The sequence below is a fragment of the Carica papaya genome, chromosome 3 (genome assembly GCF_054855325.1).
Source record: "Carica papaya isolate Zhongbai chromosome 3, ASM5485532v1, whole genome shotgun sequence".
Lineage (NCBI taxonomy): Eukaryota > Viridiplantae > Streptophyta > Magnoliopsida > Brassicales > Caricaceae > Carica > Carica papaya.
Window position 1 is genome coordinate 31,880,829 of NC_142311.1, and position 17,714 is coordinate 31,898,542.

The 17,714-nt window shown below is 42.4% G+C and overlaps 1 protein-coding gene across 1 annotated transcript; it reads right to left on the reverse strand.

Annotated features, from left to right (window-relative positions):
• Positions 1 to 1,010: 1,010 nt before the first annotated feature.
• On the reverse strand, positions 1,011 to 3,223 carry LOC110819934 (E3 ubiquitin-protein ligase). Its single transcript, XM_022049288.2, has 5 exons — positions 2,948 to 3,223; positions 2,681 to 2,835; positions 1,681 to 1,739; positions 1,494 to 1,601; positions 1,011 to 1,392 (listed from the first exon to the last, which is right to left on the reverse strand). Exons 1-5 carry the CDS (start codon positions 3,058 to 3,060, stop codon positions 1,339 to 1,341), a joined length of 489 nt encoding a protein of 162 aa, XP_021904980.1. The 5' UTR covers positions 3,061 to 3,223; the 3' UTR covers positions 1,011 to 1,338.
• Between the last annotated feature and the right edge of the window lie 14,491 nt (positions 3,224 to 17,714).

Here is a 17,714-nt window from a genome sequence, read left to right on the forward strand (position 1 = left end):
AAATTCTCATTCAGAGAACGAATAAATCAAAATAATAGAAAGTGACTTTCAGTTGTTTGATTATTGTACTTTTGATATACTCTTTGTTAGTTTAGAATGTTTACTATTTATTTTTCTAAAGAGATTGAAGACTACAATTTAACACTACTTCTATGAATCTCATACGACTAGGGTAATTTTTACATTGATGTTTTGAGTTGTGGGAGCCTTAAATGTATGCATGTCAAGCTAAGAATTACTCACAGCGGGTTTTGGGTGGTAATCCAAATGGATGTTGATACAATAATAAATGTGTATATAACACTAATAAATATACTTGACCCAAAATTTAGAAATACCAATATTCTTGTGGTGGTATTATATATAGGTGAAGGAAAATATAGATTTACTTGGAAGTATTTGATATAAAGCAAATTACATATATATGTATATATATCCCCTTTATACATGCATACCTTAATTTATGTTATTCAAGTTCAGCAGATGACCATATATGGATTAGAATTGAAAAAACATGTAACATATACACACACATACATGAATGCACATACCAAATAACCTTTAAAGACATGTTTGCATTGCAAGAAATTTTTAATTATAAAAAAAGACCAACATAATTACTTCATGATCCAAACATTAGTTTTAATTTACATTTATAACCCCATGATATTGTGAGTCATGTGCATAATCACACTCTAAAACATAAGTACAAAAAATTTGTAACAAAATCATTTTTCATACATAGCATTAGAACTTTAGAAAGTATTTGCTAATTTAAATGATTTTGTCTCATGAACGAATTAAATTCACTTAAATTCGTTTAATAGATCAGACATATTAGTTAGTTATATATATTTATGTAAAACATAGATAATATGTGAAATTCAATATATGTATTTAATATAGGATTCCTTACATCCGACCAGCAGGCAGATGATAATTCTCCAATACCTTAGTGATTGAACAAAAATTAATAAAGAGAGAAATACAGAGGAAAGAAAACAAACAAATTGAAACATAAATGGAGGGGAATTACTTCAACCAATAGGATCTACATTCAAATCCACTTCCACCACAATCAATCTGTTAGGAGGGTACGAAATACAGAGTGATCTAAAGATACAAAGCAAAAAAAATGAATTTTTCAAGGGAGAAAAAATTTAGAGGATGGTGAATAAGCTAAGTTTAGACCCCTTCAACCTTCAAGAGGATTGACAATTCTATTTTTCCATTGACAAAATTCTGTTTCATTTGATTAGACCTACAGCTCATTTCTTCAGTTGATCAGCTATTAAAAGTCTAAGAAATTCAGGTAACACCTAAAACTAAAACTAAAAATTACAATTTCAACTTCTTGGATTTTTTCAATGTGGCATTTGCATCATCCACCAACTGTAACAAAATGAAATTTCCCACCATGTAAGAGTTGAAGCCAAGGCGAAAACAAACAGAGAAAAACAAAGCAAATACCAGAAGCATCAATAAGAAATAACCTTCTGTTTTTTGTTTTTCTTCTCTGCTTTCTTCCCCTTCTTTTTCTCCTTTTTCCTTTTCTTCTTCTTGTGCTCAGACTTCTGCACTTTTGCTTCTTCGGAAGATTCCTGTGAATGCCCTCCAAAGTATTAGAGAGGAACAGAATAGGTTTGCCAATGGTGATCACGAAATACCAAACAAACAAACCTCAAAGTCAGCAAAGGAGGTTACATGCCGAATTGTTTTTCCTGACGTTGAAGACCCACCTGGTATATCAGAAAAACTTAGGAAATCAGACATTGATTTTGATTTCACAACAATTCGGTTAAAACCATCTTTTAATGACAGAGAAACAAGTGTATCAGAATATCAACTCCATAGCCCCTGAAAATCAATTAGTAGTACCAACCTCATTTGGTTGATATAACTGTCCATATCAAATCATCAGATCAGGCATTCAGTAACTTTTTGATGTATCATTGAATCAACACTCAATATCATGGCCCCTACAGGCCCATCCCATTTAGAAGCAAAGAGACACAAGCAGTTCAAAAAACATGAACTGTTATACAATCTGATATACATCGTCCTAATCAGCATTCACCACCTCATAAGATGAATCTAAATCTGATTCGTTTGAAATATGAACCGAGGAAATAGATGCACAGTTTTATACTTGACACGAGGGAAAGAAGCATGAACGGACTAGGCTAAGGAGGGTGTCACTACCAAGCCTCCACATTTCCACCTCTTAGACTACAGAACAGAGAAATGCTATCTATTAAAAAAGGAAAAGCAATATAAATTGATCAATGATTTCCATTTCAAGTACTAGTGGAGGCACCATCTTGGAGAGATAATATAATTTCCTGACTAAGCAACAGGCTTGGCTTGATATTAACGAACTGACATCAACTACAACAATCAATTTGTTACCTATAAAGCAAAGCAATCCCATATTCTAGCCCTCAACATAAACAATCTCACGTCCAAACAGTTTACTTTGAAGCAAATTCCAAATCCCTTGTACTCATATGGTGTATCAATATCCCCAAATTTTGACCATATCTTGACCTAGAATGTTACAAAATCCAAAACTTCCAAGTTGCAACAAAATTTTTGTACCGAGTCAAACTAAATGCAACAAAAATAAGTTTCTTTTTTTTCAAATTAAACAAAAAAAATGTAATGCGAAACACACAAAAACCTGATATGACGGTGTCTTTGGCGTTTTTAACGGCCAATTCAATAAGATCGGGGTCAATCGAGGCTAACCCATTAGGTTCTTGAAGTTTCCTTTCAAGAAACTTGGCTAGAGCGGCTGCCTTGTTCGTTGTCATGGGTCCACCAGGATGTGCCAATCTGTATATATACATATATTATATTACAAATCCATTAAATCGATTTTTATCGTCAATAGTCTTCTTCTCCTTCTAAGAAGAATGATTAATAGATGAAAGCAATATTTATGTACCTGGATTGAGAATGAGACGAAGTGGGCAAAGAAGGGAGAGGGGCAAATTTGCTCCCTCTCAGAGCTCTTCTTTCTTCCTCGCTTAGTTCCTCTACTCCTCTCGCCATGGCCATGGCTATGGCTATGGCTGTGGCTGTGGCTGTGGCTATCTGTCCGCCTGTCTGGTGAGCGGCTCTAGAAGTTTGAAATTTAGTCAATGGCGTCGTTTAAACTGATTTTGCCCCTTCTTTGTCGAAAGAAAGTTTCTTTTTTGGCAGAAAGAAAATTTTGTTCTACTCTGGTTCCCACCCAAGCCAAACAAATACTGTAATTCCCATTTGTAATTTTATCAACAACAACAAAAACAGCAATTATTATTTTCTTCTCTTTTCATCATTATTTTTCCATTTTTGGAGTTTTTAATCATCTTTTTTCTTTTTTTCCCCAATTTCCTCTTCTCCAACCTCTTCCTGTAACACCTCGAGCTCGAAATTTAGTCTCATAATAACAAAATTTATTCTAAATAATAATTATAAAAATTGATAATTTTAATTTTTTTTAGAATTTATGAGTTATATGCATCTTGAACATGTTTGAAACAATTTTCAAAAAGTCAGGGCTAAATTGTAGATAAGGAGAGAGTATATTTGAAAGGAAAATTAAAAAATATGAGTTAAATCATAAAAAAGAGAAATGCAACCATGTAGGATGGTCACGTCAGCAGCACGACGAATCGTCGTGCGCCACGTGACGAACACGCCAGCATGGTTCCACATGGGAAGCCACGCAAGTCCTAATCCATTGGCCTGACACGCGGGTCGAACAGTTCAAGGCCACTCCCACGTGTATGAATGGTCGAGATCGATTCCCTAAATAGGCTCGATTGAACGGCCCACGTGTCTCTAATTGGACGGTCCAGATCAGTTCCTCCATTAGGCACGATCGGATAGCCTTCACTGTTCTAAGTATCCCCGAACAGACGACTCAGATCAAGAAAAGAGGAGTATTTAAACTCCTCTTCCACTGAAACCCTAACTTTAGCCGCACACTAGTTCACCAGAGAAGAAGAAAAAGGGCGGGCCGAGGAGAAGTCGGTCGCCGTCGCCGTCGCACCGAAGACCCAAATTGATGCTGATAAGCGCAATTTTCCCTCATTCGTCCTGTTTTTTCATTCTAAACTATCCAAAATCCTTCTTGATGCAGGAAAACCCAAGGGGAAGCCAAAAACAGAGGGCAGAGCTCGGCTGAGCTGCCGCACCCCAAACTGAAAAACACTCTAATGAGCCCGAACCCTTTTTTTGTTCCTTCCATTTCTCGACCCTAAGCCATCTAACATGCTTTTCAATGTAGGGTAGTTGAAGGAAATTTGCGACCGTGATCAAGAAGTGGCAGAGCTCGGCGGAGCCACAACACCAGAAAGCCAGAACCACTGGTAAGCTTCGATTTTCTCCTATTTTTCACCAACAGACGCCACCTAACCACAAATTGAGCAAGTTTTCACCTATAACTGGCTGAAACTAGCCTGACCTGTAACGACCCCGGAAATTTAGAATGGAATGTATATTCAAAATATCAAATGTGGAAGCGAAGTCAAAAATTCGATTAACATCCCTTACACTAAAACAAAAAACGTGCTCACAATATAAAAGATCAAACTACCTAAAGGAGAAACTTGAAAGTAAAAGCTACGAATATGACTATGGAGTCTTTAGGCGTCCCCTTCGTCGTCCTCATGCGGAACCAGCTCGGGAACAATGTCTTCCTGATCTGAAATGATTTAATAAGGAATGAGCTACACTAGCCCAGTAAAGACATCACGATATCTCACCGTCACGGAGGTAAAGATGGGTAGAAAACACAAAAAGACCAATGGAGCATAATTTACAACAAAACCTTTTATCAATAATAAAACCTTTACCATTTACTTACCTCGGTGAAATTCATAAAACAATATACGAAAGCAATAACATCATCATCATCATGAAATCATATATAAACTGTATAACGTAATACTTATCAAGCCTTTCGTAATTCAATCGTTACACAATATATTTTCCTCATTTACCAGCCCACTAGTATCCATGGGGATCCATAGGGGTCCCGCTACCCGTTAACCCTTAACACTTAAAATCATATTCCAGGGCCGTCCTCATACCCCGTCCGGTATGGGCGCCAAAACTATAAACCTCATTACCCCGTCCGGTATGAGGGTGAAACGGGCCATCCCCATACCCCGTCCGGTATGGGCGCCAAAACACATAAGATCTCCATACCCCGTCCGGTATGGGAGACCACAATCCCGATAGGGTTTCCTACGGACCCGGTCCGTCCACCATCTCCCAGGATATCTAGTCAGGCTGACCACATTATACGATTACCCATTTACATAATCTTTGATTCTCATTTTCCTCGGTCAGCATCATCAATCCACATACAAACAAACAAAACGGTAATTTACGCCAAACGGACAACATACAGCATCAATATCCCAGTCATTCAATCCATAGTCAATAAAACAGTAAAATATGCACACGAAACTATAAAATGAAAACATCAAATCTCATACTGCATTTAAAACTGTAAAACAGGCCAAATAACAGTTAAACGACAAACACACTAGACTCGGGCTCCATTAGCGACCTTAAGCAATTTCACACATTCGTTGATTCAAGAAATACCGTTTTATCATTATTGAACTTTAATACCGTGATAGGAAATAGGGTGAGGGGTCCTTACTTGTTTCGGGGTCCGAACACGGCTTTATAGTGCGCCTACAGGCTGTCCCTAATTTTTTCTGAATTTTTTCCGGGAAACTGAAACGCACTACTGGTACCTGTACGTGTTCCAAAAAATCCCAAATTAGGCCCAGGGCCCCTTTCAGCCAATATCGCAATTCCGGCACGGTGGCTCCGCCGTGCTCCGGCGACGGCACCGCCGCTTGCAGTGGCAATTCACCTCGGTTTGGCTGTTTTTGACCAAATTCGGCCACACTTGCATCGATCCTTGCGATTAAACAACTCTAGGGCCCTCGGGGGGCCAAAAAATTACGGAAAACTGAAGCTTACCGGCGGCGGTGCTCTCGGGTGCGGCCGCTCTCTGGTGAAGTTCATGTTTTGGTGATTCGGCTCTGATCAACCTGTAGAGAAAAGAATGGTGATCACGGTGATATAAAAATTGCATTAAACGGAGGCCGGGAAGGGCCTCATCGGAAGCAAAAACTGAGGAGGGACGCGGCGGCGCCGCTGGGTTTCGGCCGTGTTTTCCGGCCGTTTGGCCGGGATTTTGGCTCCGATTTGGCCACAGGGGAAATCAGCGTGGAAAAACGAGTAAGGTATGAAATTTACCTCGATCGACGGTCGGAAGTCCCTCCGGTGCGGCGGCGGGTGGCGGCGGCCGGCTTCTGGTTCGTCTTCTCCGGCGAGGGCAGGCGGCTAGGGTTTTGTGGTCTGGTGTGGGGGTCTTATTTATACCCTTTTGCCTTTTGATCTCAGCCGTCCATTTTGATTTAATCTGGGCCGTCCGTTTTTTATTGAATCTGGGCCGTCCGTGCGATTGCATCTGGGCCGTCCGATCGCACATACGCGGATCGCCAACGTGGTCCGTCCCAGATCGATGTGGTCTTGCCACGTGGCAGGTCCCGGTTGGCCGGGACTGCTGACTGGGTCTGCTGACGTGGCCCTCTTTTTTTTTTCTTCAATTTCCCGGGCGCTACAACTCTCCCCCCCTTAAAGAAATTTGGTCCCCAAATTTGCCTCGTTACTCTTGATCGAACAGATGGGGATATTGGGCCCTAAATTCTTATTCCAGTTCCCAAGTAGCATCCCTGGGCGTGTGGTTCTGCCACACGACTTTTACAAATGATATTTCCCGGTTGCGGAGTATTCTGCTCTCTCGGTCCGTGATACCGACCGGTACTTCTTCATAAGACAAGTCCTCTCGGAGTGGAAGCGGTTCATGAACCAAGACATGAGAAGGGTCCGGATTGTACTTACGTAGCATAGATACGTGAAACACATTATGAACCCGGGAGAGCTCAGGAGGCAGTGCAAGTCTGTAGGCAGTGGTACCAATCTTGTCTAAAATTTCAAATGGTCCAATATATCTGGGGTTTAATTTTCCCCTCCTGCCGAACCTATTAATTCCCTTGAAGGGGGTGACTTTAAGAAACACCCGGTCGCCTTTCTCAAAGGCCAGGACTCTCCTCTGGGTATCAGCATAACTCTTCTGCCTACTCTGAGCTGTCTGGATGTTCTTCTTGATCTTAACTATCTTGGACGTGGTTTCTTCTACCAAATCCGGGCCAAACAATCTTCTATCGCCCACTTCCTCCCAACAAATCGGTGACCTTCACGGACGCCCGTATAGCGCCTCGTATGGGGCCATGTCGATGCTTGCTTGGTAACTGTTGTTGTAAGCAAACTCTATCAGAGGTAGGTGGTCATCCCAATGGCCCCCGGAATCAAGAACACAAGCTCGGGGCATATCCTCCAGCGTACGAATTGTCCTCTCTGATTTTCCATCGGTTTGGGGGTGGAAGGCAGTACTAAGAGACAGCTTTGTTCCCATAGCTTGCTGGAAACTATTCCAAAAGCGAGAAGTGAATCTGGGATCCTTGTCGGATACCACTGTCACTAGAACTCTATGCAGTCTGACTATCTCCCGGATATACATTCTTGCCAACTTGTCCAAAGAATCAGTCATTTTGATGGCCAGGAAATGGGAAGACTTAGTGAGTCGGTCAACAATTACCCATATAGCATCATGTCCCGATCGTGCCTTGGGTAGTCCCGATACGAAGTCCATGGTGATGTGTTCCCACTTCCACTATGGAATCGATAAAGGCTGAAGTAACCCGCCTGGGCGTTGATGTTCTGCTTTGACCTGCTGACATACCAAGCACTTAGATACAAAGTCGGCTATATATCTCTTCATCCCATTCCACCAGAACCGAGGTCGCATAGTTTGGTACATTTTCGTACTTCCTAGATGCATGGCGAACCTTGAACTATGGGACTCTGTCATGATGTCTCTTTTTAACTCACTGTCGTCTGGGACACACACTCTGTCCTTGAAACGAATCAATCCGTCGGCAGAGATCTGAAATTCTGAGCTCATTCCATGTTCTGCATCCTTCTTGCGGGTTACTAGGGTGGGGTCGACTGACTGGGCTTCCTTTATTCTTTGGATTAACTCGGGTTGGACTGCTAGGTGACCCAAACATGTGACTCTCTTCAGATCTCGCAGGCGAACCTGCTGTGTAGCCCCAATGGACCTACATTCTGAAACTATCAGATGGGCTAAGGTGCCTGCACTTTTCCTGCTGAGGGCATCGGCCACTACGTTGCCCTTACCTGGATGGTATAGGATGTCACAATCATAGTCCTTGAGGAGTTCCATCCACCTTCTCTGACGCATGTTGAGATCCTTTTGAGTGAAGATGTGCTTCAAACTCTTATGATCGGTGTAGATCTGAAATGTCTCTCCATACAAATAATGGCGCCAGGTTTTCAAGGCGTGTATGATTGCGGCAAGCTCCAAGTCATGGGTAGGATAGTTCTTCTCATGATTCTTTAGCTGTCTAGACCCATATGCTATAACCTTTCCATGCTGCATTAGGACACAACCCAGGCCCAGATAGGAGGCATCACTATAAACTGTGTACCCTCATGATCCACTCGGTAGAGCCAGCACTGGTGCAGTAGTCAGTCGCTTCTTCAACTCTGAAAAACTCATTTCACAGTTCTCATTCCATTCAAACTTTGCATTCTTCTTTGTGAGTCGGGTTAGAAGAGCTGCTAGACTAGAGAACCCTTCGACAAACCGGCGGTAATAACCTGCCATCCCTAGGAAACTACGAATTTCCTTAACTGTTGTCAGCCTTTCCCAACCAAGTACCGCTTCAACCTTTTCGGGGTTCACCGAGACCCCTTCCTTCGATATAACATGTCCTAGGAAGGCGGTTTGCTCGAGCCAAAATCCACACTTGCTCAACTTCGCATACAACTTCTTTTCCCTGAGTACCTGTAGGACTTGGACAAGATGATGAGCATGTTCTTCCCTACTTTTTGAGTAGACTAAGATATCATCGATGAACACGATGACAAATTGATCCAAGAATTCTCTGAAGATCTTGTTCATTAGATCCATAAAGATGGCCGGGGCGTTGGTTAGCCCAAACGGCATAACCAGGAACTCATAGTGTCCGTACCTGGTTCGGAATGCCGTCTTGGGGATGTCTTCTGCTCTCACTTTTACCTGATGATAACCTGATCGTAGATCTATTTTAAAAAAGACCTGTGCACCCTGCAACTGATCGAAAAGGTCATCAATCCGGGGAAGAGAGTACTTGTTCTTAATTGTTACCTTGTTTATCCTTCTGTAATCAATGCACAGTCTCAACGTTCCATCTCCTTTCTTTGCAAAAGTAACCCCGACACCCCATGGAGAAACGCTGTGTCTAATGAAGCCACTGTTTTGTAGCTCAGTGATCTGTTTCCTTAGTTCTTCCATCTCGATGCGGCTCATTTGGTAAGGAGCTACCGAGATGGGCTGGGTTCCTAGCTGTAAGTCTATGGTGAACTCGACCTCTCTGTCCCCTGGTAGACCGGGCAGTTCATCCGAAAATACGTCTGGAAAGTCTCGAACTACTGGAATCTCTTGGATACAAACTTCTTTCTTGGGTTTACCATGTACCACGTCCGGGTCTGCGTCGGCATCCTTCTAGGTAAGGTTGTAAACTCTGCCCTGGATTGGAGGCCTCCCTTGATTCTGGTTCCTAGGGCACTCCCTTGCATAGTGCTGGGCACTGCCGCATATGCGACAGGTGTTGTTGAGGCGGTAGCAGGGTCGGTCCCCATGATCCCTGCCGCAGTACTGGTAGATCTTCCCACGTGCTGCCCCCGTAGCCTGAGGAGGGGCCTGGACGGCGGGTCTGGGCCTCTTACTGGGTTGGACATGCATAGTAGGTGCTGGCCTGCAGAGCGGGGCTGAGGGTCGGGAACTTCCCGCTAGCTGAGGGCGGGTGTCGAAGCTCCTTTCTATGATCTACGCCTTTGCCAGGACTGCCGAATATGTCTCGAGCTCCATCACCAGTAAGTGCTGTCTGATCTCCGGGCGGAGACCCCACTGGAATTTCCTGGCCTTTCGGCCCTCATCCAACAATGTCTCCGGGGCATGTCGGCCCAGCTCCAGGAACTTACGGGCATACTCCGACACTGTCATATTTTCCTGGACCAATTGAGCAAATTCCATTTCCTTTAGATGTTGGATGTGTTTAGGGAGATACTCCGCATGGAAAGCCGCTAGGAACTGCTCCCAAGTAACTGGTGCAGGCAGGGTGGCCCGCTTGAGCTCCCACCAGCGTACTGCTTCCCCTACCAGCATGTAGGAGGCAATGGCAGCCCTCTGCTCAGGAACTACTCCCAGGGTCTCGAAAGCTCTCTCAGTCTCTGCCAGCCAGTATTGGGCCTCTTCGAAAGAGGATCCCCCTAAAAAAGTAGAAGGGTTCAGTCTTCTGTACCTCTCTCTGAAGCCGGGATCGATCAAGGAAGGAGCGGGGTCCCGAGGTAGAGGGACTGAGGCCGGCTGAGGGTGAACTGGGGGACCCTGTGGTGGCGCCTGCTGATGTGGTGGGGGCACTGGAATGTGCTGTGGCGGCACCTGTTGGTACTGTGGCTGTGGTACCGGGTCGTACCGCGGCTGTGGTGCCGGGTGGTACTGTGGAGGAACAGGCTCCTGCCGGGTGGCTCGGGATCAGCCTGCTGTAGCGGGGGCTCAACTTGCGCTAGCAGAGGAGGTCCCAGTAACTCCCTTCTCTCATCTTGCCTTCGCTGGGCAGCTGCGAGAGCCTCCACCATCTCGAATAGTCTATCTAAATCCTCCCGAAGTGAATTATCTGGGGTCGCTCGGTTTAGTGGGGGCCTTCCTCTCCTCATTCCCGTGTACCTGCATTCACAAGGAATGATTGAGTAACGATATATCGGTGAGTATTTCTCAAAGGCACTATTGTGTAAGGGATGGGTCCGAGGAAATGCGGCTCTGATACCAACTGTAACGGCCCAGGAAATTTAGAATGGAATGTATATTAAAAATATCAAATGCGGAAGCGAAGTCAAAAATTCGATTAACATTCCTTACACTAAAACTAAAAATGTGCTCACAATATAAAAGATCAAACTACCTAAAGGAGAAACTTGAAAGTAAAAGCTACGAATATGACTATGGGGTCTTTAGGCGTCCCCTTCGTCGTCCTCCTGCGGAACCGGCTCGGGAACAATGTCTTCCTGATCTGAAATGATTTAATAAGGAATGAGCTACACTAGCCCAGTAAAGACATCACGATATCTCACCGTCACGGAGGTAAAGGTGGGTAGAAAATACAAAAAGACCAATGGAGCATAATTTACAACAAAACCTTTTATCAATAATAAAACCTTTACCATTTACTTACCTCGGTGAAATTCATAAAACAATATACGAAAGCAATAACATCATCATCATCATGAAATCATATATAAATTGTATAACGTAATACTTATCAAGTCTTTCGTAATTCAATCATTACACAATATATTTTCCTCATTTACCAGCCCACTAGTATCCATGGGGATCCATAGGGGTCCCGCTACCCGTTAACCCTTAACGCTTGAAATCATATTCCAGGGCCGTCCTCATACCCCGTCCGGTATGGGCGCCAAAACTATAAACCTCATTACCCCGTCCGGTATGAGGGTGAAACGGGCCGTCCCCATACCCCGTCCGGTATAGCCACCAAAACACGTAAGATCTCCATACCCCGTCCGGTATGGGAGACCACAATCCCGGTAGGGTTCCCTACGGACCCGGTCCGTCCACCATCTCCCAGGATATCTAGTCAGGCTGACCACATTATACGATTACCCATTTACATAATCTTTGATTCTCATTTTCCTCGGTCAGCATCATCAATCCACATACAAACAAACAAAACGGTAATTTACGCCAAACAAACAACATACAGCATCAATATCCCAGTCATTCAATCCATAGTCAATAAAATAGTAAAATATGCACACGAAACTATAAAATGAAAACATCAAATCTCATACTGCATTTAAAACTGTAAAACAGGCCAAATAACAGTTAAATGACAAACACACTAGACTCGGGCTCCATTAGCGACCTTAAGCAATTTCACACATTCGTTGATTCAAGAAATACCGTTTTATCATTATTGAACTTTAATACCATGATAGGAAATAGGGTGAGGGGTCCTTACTTGTTTCGGAGTCCGAACACGGCTTTACAGTGCGCCTACAGGCTGTCCCTAATTTTTCCTGAATTTTTCCCGGGGAACTGAAACGCACTACTGGTACCTGTACGTGTTCCAAAAAATCCCAAATTAGGCCCAGGGCCCCTTTCGGCCAATATCGTAATTCCGGCACGGAGACTCCGCCGCTTGCGGCGGCGATTAGCCTCGGTTTGGCCGTTTCCAGCCGAATTCGGCCACACTTGCATCGATCCTTATGATTAAACAACTCTAGGGCCCTCGGGGGGCCAAAAAATTACGGAAAACCGAAGCTTACCGGCGGCGGTGCTCTCGGGTGCGGCGGCTCGCCGGTGAAGTTCGTGTTTTTGTGATTCGGCTCCGATCAACCTGTAAAGAAAAGAATGGTGATCACGGTGATATAAAAATTGCATTAAACGGAGGCCAGGAAGGGCCTCATCGGAGGCAAAAACCGAGGAGGGGCGCGGTGGCGCCGCTGGGTTTCGGCCGTGTTTTCCGGCCGTTTGACCGGGATTTTGGCTCTGATTTGGCCACAGGGGAAATTAGCGTGGAAAAACGAGTCGGAGGTATGAAATTTACCTCGATCGACGGTCGGAAGTCCCTCCGGTGCGGCGGCGGGTGGCGGCGGCCGGCTTCTGGTTCGTCTTCTCCGGCGAGGGCAGGCGGCTAGGGTTTTGTGGTCTGGTGTGGGGGTCTTATTTATACCCTTTTGCCTTTTGATCTCAGCCGTCCATTTTGATTTAATCTGGACCGTCCGTTTTTGATTGAATCTGGGCCGTCTGTGCGATTACATCTAGGCCGTCCGATCGCGCATACGCGGATCGCCAACGTGGCCCATCCCGGATCGACGTGGTCTTGCCACGTGGCAGGTCCCGGTTGGCCGGGACTGCTGACTGGGTCTGCTGACGTGGCCCCCCCCCCCCCCCCTTTTTTTTTCTTCAATTTCCCGGGCGCTACATGACCGAGAGGAGGAGTTGCCGCAGAAGGTAAAATTGGCGGCGGAGCACGGCGGCGGCGCCGTGCCGGAACCCAAAACCAGCCCCCGGTGAGAGTTTTGGCCCTTTTTGGTCCTTTTTATGTATTTCTACATTATTTGATGTAAGTTTTGATTTTATGACGAAAAATTCAAGAAATCCAAGAACCGGGAAGTGTAATGAAAAATGTAGTATTTCGGACACTGACCCAATATAAGAATCTCTCACCCTTTCTCATGTTATGGTTAAATTAAAGTCAAATTAATAATAACTAGAAAATTATAAATGGTTGACAACCCCTTGATTAATTGAATACAGGTTGCCGATGGAGTCAGTAACCGGTTAATTTATAATTATCCCTATCTTATATGTGTTGTCTATTTGATGTTATATTACCTTAATTGTTTACCCTTCGTTTTATCTTAGTGTACTTCAATTTATTTTCATTTTTATTATCTATTCAATTTACTCAAACTGTTTCCATTTTTATTCCGTTATATCAGTTTAAAACTAATGCCTTATTTATGTCTCTGGAACCATTGGGTTTTAATTTATATCGGTTATTAATTGATCGTTTCGTTTTCTTATAATTGTGAAATGTGAGTTTTGCACGTATTTGGTGACTAGATAGTAATGAAAACTTGTATGTGTAAGCAACATTATTAAATTAAAGGGTTTACCAGGTGTCGTGAGAAAGGGTATACGGACCTGGTACATAGGGTAAACCTTAGCATGGACATTACCTTCAGTCGAACGGGGTTGAAAAGTCCTATACCAGAAAGGGTTGGAAATTGTTTAAATTATAATCATTACTGCACGAGGTATTGAGGTGGAGGTATGTTTGGCGCCCATTACTGGATGGGGTATGGAGACGATCGTTTGATTTATTGAATGAATGTTTCGTTCACGTGTAGTAGAGATCCCTATGGACCTCCAACGGTACCAATAAGTAAGTAAAAATGGTAAATGTTAATTACTATTGGTATTTTAGAATGCATAAAATGAATTATTATTCTAATTCTTATCTCTATAAATGGCATTTGGGAATTTATAGGTAATGAAGAATTAATATTTTCAGTTAAATAAATTTATTTAAGAAAGAAAAATGAGCTCCATTGGTTATTTTAAGATTTATACAAGCTTTTGATTTTTTGTATCAGTGGTAAGGTGTTGATATTCTTATGAGCTAGTGTAGCTCATCCTTTTGTTATTAACTATTTCATATTAGAACGACCAAGACCCGGATACTAAATAACAAGAAAATTAGATAGAATGTTGCCTCCTATTTTCCCCAATTGTGCAGCAAAGATTGATCACATGGGTTCTTTGAATTACATTTTTTTTATTTATGTTCTTTAAGGATATTCATGTAGCTCTATTAAGCATTTTAACCAAACTGTGATCACATAAGTTTTTCGAATTACATTTTTTTATTTATGTTATTTAGGGGTATTCTCGTAACCCTATTGTGCATTTTAACTAAACTGTGCAAGGAACATAACCCTAAATTCTAAACTGCTTCTGCAAATTAATAAATTTCAATATTATTTTACTACCCATATTTTCGGCCTTTACAGTTAGTATCAAAACTGCGTTCCTCAGAACTATTCCTTGCACATAAGGTTAGAGTAATTCAATACAACCCGAATCTTAAATCTTTGTTGTGAAATGTAGGTACAAAAATATGAGAAGATGAAGACCTTGGCTTAATAGAGCATCCTATGAGGGATCACTTGGAAAGGATATTGATCGGCTCTCCAAAATGCTTGAATGACTCATCTCTGCCTAGTAGGCTAGGGAAGAGAGAAGAGAGTTGTCTAATCCCCCTCTATTACTGCCACATTATGGGCTACCTGCACACCGAAAGGATCTAGTACCACCATGGTATAACTCTGCTTATCCACAGTATCATCCGAGACCACCACAGTACAATCTGGTGCCCTTACCATACAACTAGGTGCCGCCACAAGGCCACCGAGTTTCTCCCCAATATAATCCTGTTCCCCTTCAGCAGGACCCAACTCCACCCATGATGGACTCGACCTACATCAAGAGTTACAAGAGACTTAATCCATCTATTTTTCTAGGGGCATCTACTTTTGAAGAAGCTGAATACTACTAGCACAAACAGAAAAGGTCTTCGCGATCCTTGGAGTAGTTCCCGAGTAGAAGGTTATTCTTGCCACTTACATGCTCGTAGGTGAGGCAGGGCATTGGTGGCAACTGAAGCAGGTTACTCTACCCACTTTAATCACCTAGGAATAGTTTCTGACAACATTCAATGTTGACTACCTTCTAGAACACCTCAGACATATGAAGGAGTTGGAGTTTGCACACTTGATCTAAGGAGATTTGTCAGTATCAGAATATGCCCGAAAATTCTTAAAGTTGGGTTAGTACTCTCCTGAGAACATGACAGACGAAGGTAGGAAGACAAAAAGATTTGAACGGGGTCTTCGTCTTAAGATCAGATAACAATTTTATGTCTTCGAGTTTAGCATTTATTCGACAATCTTGGTCAAGATACAGTTAATAGAAAGGAACCTCCGTATTTTTTCCCTAGCAATGGGAAATTCCATGCCCCCAGTCCCACATTGCAGGCACCTACTGTATTCAACCAGCAAAACAAGAGAACGGGGCCCGCAACTCAAGCTCCTTCCTAGGCCCTAGTGCAGGATGCGACAAGGTTTGCCAACATTATGGCAAAGATCATGGAAACCAACTTTACTATCGCCTCAACAACATATGCTACATATGCGGGAGTGTTCAGCACTACACGAGAGAGTGTCCGCATAATCAAATTCAAGCCAGACCCACAGTCTAGGGTATGGTCTATACACTCGTCCAGCAGGATGCTGAAGCTAACCCGGATGTGAAATAAGATATGTATACTATTAACAACCACCTTGTACATATTTTAATTGATACTAGTGCTTCACATTCTTTTGTTTCATATGCTTTTACTCTAAATTTAAATGTGTTACTTAAAAGTCTTGATTATATACTGTTTGTGTCAACACCTAGGAGCGGGATATTACTGGAGAATGTTATATACAAGGCTTGTATCATAGAAATAGTATGTAGAAAATTGAACGTAGATCTGATAGCACTTGACACAAGAAATTTTGATGTAATTCTAGAAATGAACTGGTTAGCAGCATATCAGGCTATTGTGGACTGTTTTCATAAGAAGCTTGTATTCAACATTTCTAACAAATAGTTTTTCACAAATTAATAAAATGTTTAAATGTGGTAACTGCATTGTTTATCAAATACCCTTAACTCAGCTATTCTTTTTCACGTTAGACAAACCTAAGAAAAAGATTTGCATTCAAGATATTCCTATTGTCTGAGATTTTTCGGACGTATTCCCTAATGAACAAGACTGTCAGTAAATCGAGAAGTCAAATTTGCTATAAATCTTCAGCTTTACACCTAACCCATCTCGATTGTCCCATATCAAATGAGTCGTGTCGAGATGATCAAGGAGTTGTAAGATAATGAGTTCATCCCACATAGCATATTCCCTTGGGGTGCCAAAGTCACGTTCACAAGGAAAAATGATGGGTCTTTGAGGTCATGTATTGACTACAGAGAACTGAATAAGGTCACAATCAAGAACAAGTACCCCCTCCCAAGGATTGATGATATTTTCGGCTAATTACAGGGTGCTCAGATTTTTTCCAAGATCGACCTGCATTCAAGAAACCATCAGATGAAGATCAAAGCAGAAGACATCTCTAAAAGGGCATTCAGGACCCAGTATAAGCGCTATGAGTTCTTAGTCATGTTGCTTGGATTGACTAATGCACCTGTGATTTTTATGGATTTGATGAACAGGGTCTTAAGGCCATTCTTGGATTAGTTTATTATAGTATTTATTGATGATATCCTGGTCTACTCTAAGAGCAGAGAGGAACATGCTCAGCGTCTAACTCAGGTCTTACAAGTTCTTAGAGAAAAAAAACTATATGCAAATTCAGTAAGTGTGGGTTTTTGCTTGAGTAAATTTCCTCCCTATATCACATAATATTAAGAGATAAAGTGTCAGTAAATCCTGACAATATTGATACAGTGACGGGTTAGAAGCAGTTGACTTTGGTTAAGAAAGTTTGAAGCTTCTTGGGTATGGCAAACTATTACTATAGGTTTGTATAAGGATTCTGAAGTATAACCACCCCCTTCACACGATTTACGAAAAAGAATGTTAAGTTTGAATGAAATGAGGAATGTGAAAAACATTGTACAGAACTTAAAGGACGATTAACTACCGTACCAGTCTTGGCTCTACCGAATGGAACAGGTGAGTATACAGTATATAGTGATGTGTTCTACCAAGGATTGGGTTGCATTCTGATGCAGCAAGAGAAGGTCATAACTTGTGGGACTAGACAGTTAAAAACTCATGAAAAGAATTACCCTACCCATAGCTTGGAGCTTGCCGCCATTATCCACACCTTGAAGACCTGACGTCATTACTTATATGGGAAAAAATTTAAAATATATACAGATCATAAGAGCTTAAAACATATATTTACCTAGAAAGATC